The sequence below is a fragment of the Cyprinodon variegatus genome, unplaced genomic scaffold (genome assembly GCF_000732505.1).
Source record: "Cyprinodon variegatus isolate N-32 unplaced genomic scaffold, C_variegatus-1.0 Scaffold39, whole genome shotgun sequence".
Lineage (NCBI taxonomy): Eukaryota > Metazoa > Chordata > Actinopteri > Cyprinodontiformes > Cyprinodontidae > Cyprinodon > Cyprinodon variegatus.
Genome location: NW_015150492.1, coordinates 1,641,687 through 1,650,203, shown reverse-complemented (window position 1 = coordinate 1,650,203; position 8,517 = coordinate 1,641,687). Strand labels below are relative to the sequence as shown.

Genomic DNA, 8,517 nt, shown 5'->3' with positions numbered 1-8,517 from the left:
ATTCACCCGTTCCTGCACAAACTGATTGTGGCAAGCTACATGGTAACCACAGCTGCCCTGGAGCTCACTGACAGAAGAGAGGTTGCCATACACTGGTGCCACCAGTCCCTCTGACCACCATCGGTAGGTCATGCAGGTGAAGTGTCTTGCCCAAGGACAAAATGAAACTTAAAGCCAAAGCAAAGTTTGAACCGACAACCCTCCGGTTGCAGGGCAAATTCCTGCATCCAACACCACTGTCGCATCCAACACCACTGTCGCACTAATAGGAGGTTACCATTAATTCTCAATTTTCTCTTCATCTTAGGCTTTCACCAAACAATTGTATCTACACTGAAAGTAAAATTATGTGGGCAACTACTAAAAGCAGTTACTAAAACTAAATTCTATTTAGGAGTCCCAGAGTTAAAGGGGCTATATACAAATGCATTATTTGTTTGTACAATGAAAAATTGTTAATGTGCAGAGCTTTGGCGACTTCATCAAATAACAATGCTAATTTCTTGAGTAATGGTCCACGAGCAGGCACCCAAAAGTTGGCGCAGATATGATAATCCATTAGGGATATTTGATTGTTTACATTTTGTTGAGGGTGCAGCTGAGTTCAAATGACTCTACGGTCACCATTTTGGCCACCCCTGCTCTAAAGTGACATCGTAACCAAAATCTACATATCTTAATAAAAAGTTGTTTGAGATCAGTATGGTGGGGAAGCTTGACTCTTACAATTTAGGTACCGTAATTAGCATTTTAATGAAACTTCAGCTTGAAACTTGAGTGGTAATGTTGACTCAAAGATCAAATCTAAACTTTTATTATTTCATGATTATGCATTAGAGGGTCTTCTTTGGCAGCCCTAAGAATGAGATCAGACAGAAACAACATTCTCTGACCCCTGTATTGAGCTGGATTTAAATCTCATCTCCCTGAATCCCTGTAATCCAATGGGACAAACAGCCATCATCACAAAGACTTATGAATAACCTTTTCTCTCTTGAAATTTTAAATGATAATCAAGAATAATTGCTGTTGATTCCTCGTGGGTGAAGGAACTTAAAAAACGTTCCTCTCATGTTTGACAATCATCATTTTCTTCATCCCCCGTTACTAATAACTGCCACTCTTCATGCAACAAGGTCAGCGATTAAAAATTGATAAATATGCATGAGGTCTCACTTGTGCTGATTGAAACAGTCTGTTTAATACAAGGTTGTTGTCCTGGGATTTCAGCTAATGTATTTTTCCATTCACACTCAGATACACCCACACACCCACACACAATCAGAGAACAACAAATGATTGTTTTAAATAGAAGCACAAAGCCATATCCTTTTATAGTCCTCTCCCTGTTGTTCATTGCCTGGTTGGACACAGGAAGGGGGGTTTAGAGGTGACACCTGTGGCTAGAGGATAAATTGGGGGCATATTCATCCAACTCTGTCTACAGCATCGAGCTTTTTGCTGTTTATTCCTCCCTGAATGCTTTAAGAAATGGCTCCTAAGAAGAAGGAAGAACCGAAGCCTGCTGCAGCACCCCCCAAGCCCCCAGAACCAGAACGCCCTAAGACTCCTGAGTTTGACCCTGCATCAGTGACGGTAAGACATTTTAATTCACAAATCCAATGATCATTTATTTGTCTTGGCTGCCTATTGCATTGTTGCTTCTATTCAGACAAAATGCTGTTTATTTTTTGATGAACATCAGAGACCTCAAGTGATCTTAACTTGGCAGTGCAAGGCTAAAACTTTATCGCAGCTTATTGTTTTATTACTATTTTTCAAATCTCTTATTTTCTGTCTCTAAAGAAAATGTTGTAAATTTCAAACCCAAAAAATGAAATGCAATCTCTTGTTTAAGGGAATTGTAACCCTGTCTAAGTATTATGTGCACAGGCAAAATAAGTGGAGCATTAAACATCTTGGGAAGTTTACTTTCTGCTGACTTGGCACCTTTCTAAGAGGATGAATGTTCTTTCAGGTTGACCAACCGTGCTACAATAGACTGTGGGCAAAGCCACGAAATACGACCTTTTATATTATTTTTGCAAATAGCAGACCACCCACACTATTCATTAGAGGGAAAATGGTGGAAAACTCGGATGAAAGAAAAATATAGATAATTATAGACTTTTCTGTCTATCTTAAACATGATTAGATAAGGTCTGGATTGTGTTCTCTTTCTGGGGTTTTTGGTTCAAGTTATTGTAAAATTCCAGACATTAAACAGTAACCTGATGAAACTCACAAAGGGTCAAAATGCACATGGCATTTAGGAAGCAAGAAGCAAAAAAAAAAAAAAAAAAAAAAAATTCTAAAAAGGGCTGCTCAACTGTATTGATTAGTTTATGTTAGACAGGACTTTTACATTTTTGGAACATGGTTTTTTACTAAAAGTAAAAAATAATAATCCTTTCTAAAGCTGCAAAAACATTTTAACAAACATTAATTAAAATATTTTATTCAAAAGTAAACATTTATTTGCAAAGCATGTAGAAATATATATATTTTTACCAAGGCAGTTTAAACATTTGGCAGTCTGCTTATTAAAAACACTGCTGCACAGAACATATTTAAATAAAGTTAACCGTCAGAGTTTATGTCGTATGGCTGGGTTGAAAGATCTAAGGTCACTTATTAACTATAGACAAAAATAAAATACGAAAATGCAATAGGATAGGATAATGGCAAAGCAAATAGTAATTTTTACTTCAACATTTTTCTCAATAAATAATTTTTATTTTAACCCTATTAATTATATTTCCTTTTTTTTTTTATTATTATTTGAGTGGTATATTTACTCCTTTACTTTATCTTTACTGCTCTGAATGATAACTGTCTTCTAATTTTTCTGTTTGCTTTGTCTTTTCCCAGCTGGAATTCACCCCAGAACAACTTGAGGGTGAGACTACAGAGAGCTGCTGCATTTATGCTTTGTGTTTTACGGGCTGTGACTTATTTATAGAGAATAAATGGGTGCACACACAAGACAGTCCTCAATGTGCAAAAAAAATTTGGCAACAGCTGGTGATTCACCAGTTCAAACACATGCTACAGCTATTTTTCTAAATAAGGTACATATAAAGTCCTCTGAATTATGTGAAGTGCATGTCAGTCAAAGTAGAGTGCAACCCTTCAGGGAAGCTGCACTGTTCCCTTTCATCCGACGCATGTCATTATAGATAATTGCTGCAGAAAAATCTGCACATGCTCTTAGATGACACAGAAATAAGTAAAAAAATCAGAAGGAATGTTAACCATTCTTTCTGTTCACAGACTTCAAAGATGCGTTCCAGCTGTTTGACCGAACACCAACCAGCGAGATGAAAATAACTTATGCCCAATGTGGTGACCTGATCAGGGCTCTGGGCCAGAATCCCACTAACGCAGAGATCATGTATGTCCTTGGGAAGCCCAAAGCTGAAGGTCAGTTGTTTGACATTCAAACTCATTCTGCCCTTGTTTGCGTCCCATTTTTTTCACCTTTTTTCCCCCACAGATACCAGCTAATTTAAATATCTTTCATGTAAAAAAATTAAGCTCAATCTTTGTGTTTTTAAAAGCAGTGGAAAATCATTATGGCAAATTTCATCTGAAGCAAGAACTCCATCTTTCTAGTTAATTATATAGTTGATTAATATATATACATTAAACCGAATAAACCCTTAAAATTATGCAATATCTTTTATATGTTGGGGAAATTTCTATTTTAAGGGTTGATTTTAAAATTTTGAGGGAAAATGATGAAAACAGAAAATTAACTCAAAGTTTTGTACCCTCCTACAAAATGGTCTAGAAATATAGGGATAAAACATTCTATGATACTGACTGCAATGTTTCTCTCCTGGCTGCACAGAGAGTCACTACAATCCCAACAGTAGTGCTTGCCTGGATCTCAAACCTAAATAGGAAAGAGGAGCTTGTTTTCCTTTGCACTTGCTTTTGAGATATTCTGTTTCCTTAACTTTGAATCCAGAACCATCCAGAATACACTTTGATACTGAACACATTAGAAGCACGGAGGACAAAAAAACAAAACAAAACAAAACAAAAAGGGACTTTGCTGAACTTGGACTGAGACAGTAGCATATGATGATAAGATGCCAAACGGACATGTTTCAATCCCCCCACCCCCCCCAACCCTATCTCTTCAGATGAAACACAATTAAAGGTCAAATCATGTTGCAAATGATCCAAACTTTACAACAGAAATAACATCTTTCTCCCCCTTTTATGTTACTTTGAACAGATATGCAGACTAAGATGCTTGACTTTGAGCAGTTCCTCCCAATTTACCAACACATTTGCAAGGCAAAGGACCGTGGAACCTTTGAAGACTTTGTTGAGGGTTTAAGAGTGTTTGACAAGGAGGGGAACGGTACAGTGATGGGGGCTGAGCTCAGACACGTACTTGCAACTCTCGGTGAGTCAGATTGTAAGCTAATTTCATAAGTCAGTTATAATAATGATATCCACAAAGCTGACAATGTTTCTGATTTCAGGTGAGAAGATGAGGGAGGATGAAGTGGAGCAACTGATGCAAAACCAAGAGGATGCCAATGGCTGTATAAATTATGAAGCTTTCGTAAAGTACATCATGGCGTCATAATAAGATAATCTTATGAGACTTTTTGTGATTCTGGTGCTACATCACAGGACAGTTGACAATTAGTCAGTTAAAGTTAATCCATCATTCAAGAGCAAGGAGTTTGATATGCTTTAAAAATTACATGTCCACATTTCTGTAAATCATATCTTGTATGATTTTCATTCTCATGTCTCATGAAAGATAAACTCACAAATTCTGTCTTGTTTTCTAAGGTTTCCATCTGATTCTGTGCACACCCGTAAATTATTTTGGATCATGGTACATAAATATATTATGTCATGTTCTTCAGTAAAATGCGGCCTGCTTTTTCTGAATAATGCACTACATTGACAAAAATATGTTTAGCATCTGAGTAAATAAATATGCATTAGTAAATAAATAGACAAATAAAATAATGTTCACCCTATTGTAAACAAATAGAAAGATAAATCCTCTGAACAAATATGTTTTGGAACTTTGGAATAAAATACAAAAATATAACAAGAAAAATGATCAACTAATGTAAAAAGCATAGGAAAAGCTTGCTATACTTTTGATGTCAAGGAAAGATCATATAAAATGATTCTAAATGAAACAAATAACAGAGAAACACTGAAACCTATTTCTTTTCATACAATTTTTTGGACTTACATCCCAATTAATTATCAAATTTAGACTATTTTTATTATCATCATTATTTTTGTTATTATAAAAGTGTATTAGAGGGCTTCACCAGCAGAGGGAGATGTTGGTCCATGTTTAAGGCCTTTTTTATAAGACCCAACATTGAGACATGTTGAGGTAAAAGACAGAAAAAAAGGAAAACCCTGTAGATTTTTTTAGGTCTTTGTGATTTAGGGGATATTCATATTTACAGTAAGCATATAATGCAATAAATGAGTATATCCAACTCTTTATAAATATATTGATATACATATTAAATAAGGTTAAAATCTGTCTAATGACAACTATAAATGGGATGAGCTTGGAGTGGCATTAAGGCCCAGACCCTTAGTTCCTTGTTGGTTTTTGGTGACATTTTTTGAAACACTGCATGTTTCTCTTTAAGTGTCACTTTTATAAATTTTCATCATAATGTAGTTGAAGCAGAGGTATTTTATGCATAGTGACATACTAAAATTTGAAGTTTTGAGTCTAATTAAAGTTTAGAGTTTAAACAGTTTATTTTCTTGCTGCTAGAATCTCTCCACTATACATTTTTAACTTCCTTCTTTAGTCTCTGGTGTTGCTTAATCTTGCAGTCATGTAAATAACATCAAATATGCTCGCAATTTATATCTGCAACCAAATGTTACTAAATTAAAATGTTCATTTACCAATTTGAAAGAGCAAAGAAAGCAACAGAAAAAAAAACAGGACCAAATCATTTCATAGGGCATTTTCCATATTTCATACAATATTTCTCTTCTCATGCTTTGGTTGTTTAAACTTAGGAAACTCTGAACAGAAGAAGTTGTGAGTGTCATTTTCCTACTGATAATAAGTCTCCTCATCTTTTTAAACAGCACAATAGAAAAGGGGTTTTCATAACATTATTAAAGAGTAGCAGTCTAAGTAGTTTCATCTGTTAACACATCACCTACCATGCATTTGGCTCAGTGATTTAGAAAAAAACAGTAATCTAAATATCTTATTTTATTATCAAAATGTACTTACAAATAACACCCACAGTCATCCCAATAACCCAGTAATGTTTGTACAAACAGTGTTTTTAAACACAGAGATAAATCTTAACACTTTTCCTGCAAAGAAAAGGATCTCCAAGGAATGTTAAAGTGCCCATTCCACATGTAATCATATGGTAAGAAATGCCATCCAAAAACCATCTAAAGAAGTCATTCTTTTTTTTATCATCTCCACACTTGTGAGAAAAAAAATGCTTGTCTGCTGAAAAAAACAATCCAACACTGAATTGCATAATATGTGTCTTTTATATCAGGAACTGTAATCCTGAAAAGTATGAGGGCATGCACTGATTTTAATATTTATATCATCCTGTTACTCTGGATAGTTCACTGTGGAAGTATGTAAAAAAAAAAAAAAATATCAAGATTATAACAATTTCCTTCTCTTCCCAGAGTTATAGTTTAAGTGACTTGTAGGCTGTGACCTACGAAACATTTCCTATGCCCTAGTTCAGATGATTAAATTACTGCATAAACTCAGCAGGCTCAAGTTATAATGAGGCTGTCAGTCCTCCATGCTTTTGGCTTGGGTTTGATTCTCAGCCTGCATTATTCATTGCTTGTCTTCGCCTTCTTTCTCTGTCCCCTTTTTTTGTCCTGAGGCTGTTAGATAAAGTGCATTAATGGCACACAATTGTTACAATATAAAAGACATCTATATTTTATTGAAAAACACAGGTTGTTTTTAATTATCATCAAATTTCACCTAACCTGCTTGAAGTTACATGTCACCTTTGCTGATCTCCTGTGACACTTATTTTTGTCTTCTCATTGAAAATATGCAATACATCTGAAATAAGATTCTGACAGAAAGTGCAGAAGAGGAATTAGATAGATGACGTTGCAAGCAGGCGAAAGGGCAGACAAAGTAAAAGCAAAAACAAAACCTTTAGGGTTTTGATGAGACTGAGTGGTGCAACGACCTGATGATGAGTGAGTGGGTAGTCTAGGGAAGATGGACCTGCATTAGAATGAGTACCACAGATGATCCACAGCTCTGTGGGGTCAGTCTGCCAAGAATCAAGAGCTCCACCTACAGACCCCCACAGAGAGAGCAATAGATGCCCAAATATATTTTGCATTTGAAACTATAAATCCACACACTTTTCAATACTCCTTATCTATTTCTAAAACAAAATAAAATGCAAAAGAAATGACAAACTATGAAAAATTATTATGAAATAAAATAGGAAAACTGTTTTAACCTAATTGCATAACTGCTTAAGAATGTGAAATAATACTTCATAAATAATTAACCCTCCATGGCATGGTGTTGTGTAAAGTGTAAAATCCCTTTAAAGATATCCTGGAAGTATCAGCCATGCTTTAAACACCATTATTTTAGATGTTGGTGGTTAACCTGTTTTTTTCAGTGTAGGCCTGTTTCCTGTATAGTGAAGGCTCATGAGATGAAATGTGTTATAAAAAATGTATATAAATAAACTGAATTGAATTGAACTTTAAAGGTCTGAGTATACGTCTGTAACCAATAAATAAGCAGAGATTGGCGCACATATGGCTTTTTTTCTGAAACCATCCTATTTGGACAATAGTTAGCTTGGTAACAATTTTTGCAGTACGTTAGATAAATACAAAATCTTTCTAGGTGTTCAACTTATGAATTATTCCAAAAAAGTTTAAAAAATATATATAATCCACTGGACTTTGTTTCCAAGTTTGAAGATGAATCGCTTCCCATTCAGGAAAATTATAGTATTTGATCAAAATAAGACATATCTCTTTCAACAAGGTGGAGAACATCCCATAGTTCCAACAGTGTTGATTACCAAGACAGACAGGTGAAAAAACAGTTAATATATGTCCTCCATGACTATTTCAAGATTTTCTTTCTGAAGAAAGTGTTTGTAGAGCAACTAACTTTCTATTAAAATAATAGAAATTGGTTTTGTTATTATACAAACACTTCAAACTAATGCATTTTAGGGCATTAGTTATAATAGTAATAATTTTAGGGCACATTTTATAATAACCTTTATGAGGCTCTCACAAAGAAAGGTGAAAAAACAAAGGCGAAATGGCCATCCTCATAACTGAGGATGGCCATTTCGATGGTTGCAGCTCAACGGAGGAAAAAGCAATTGTGGAAAAAACAGTCTTAAAGCAGATGATTGGTCATGGCAGAGACAGGTAGTAAGGGAGTATCAAAGAGCTACTGGATGAAAGGCAAGGCTTTATCAGGTCTTATATATATATTATATATATATA

General features: G+C 35.0%; 1 protein-coding gene across 1 annotated transcript; it reads left to right on the top strand.

Moving 5' to 3' along the window:
• Positions 1-1,368: 1,368 nt before the first annotated feature.
• On the top strand, positions 1,369-4,804 carry myl3 (myosin light chain 3). The gene is made up of 5 exons (XM_015369941.1): positions 1,369-1,596; positions 2,872-2,899; positions 3,274-3,423; positions 4,247-4,420; positions 4,500-4,804. Exons 1-5 carry the CDS (start codon positions 1,492-1,494, stop codon positions 4,604-4,606), a joined length of 564 nt encoding a protein of 187 aa, XP_015225427.1. The 5' UTR covers positions 1,369-1,491; the 3' UTR covers positions 4,607-4,804.
• The last annotated feature ends 3,713 nt before the right edge of the window (positions 4,805-8,517 follow it).

Excerpts from the sequence above, each read along its gene's own strand:
- myl3 (XM_015369941.1), top strand. The coding sequence starts at position 1,492 with ATGGCTCCTAAGAAGAAGGAAGAACCGAAGCCTGCTGCAGCACCCCCC. Across the intron at positions 2,900-3,273 it reads CACCCCAGAACAACTTGAGG|ACTTCAAAGATGCGTTCCAG; the intron begins GTGAGACTACAG and ends TTCTGTTCACAG. Across the intron at positions 4,421-4,499 it reads ACACGTACTTGCAACTCTCG|GTGAGAAGATGAGGGAGGAT; the intron begins GTGAGTCAGATT and ends TTCTGATTTCAG.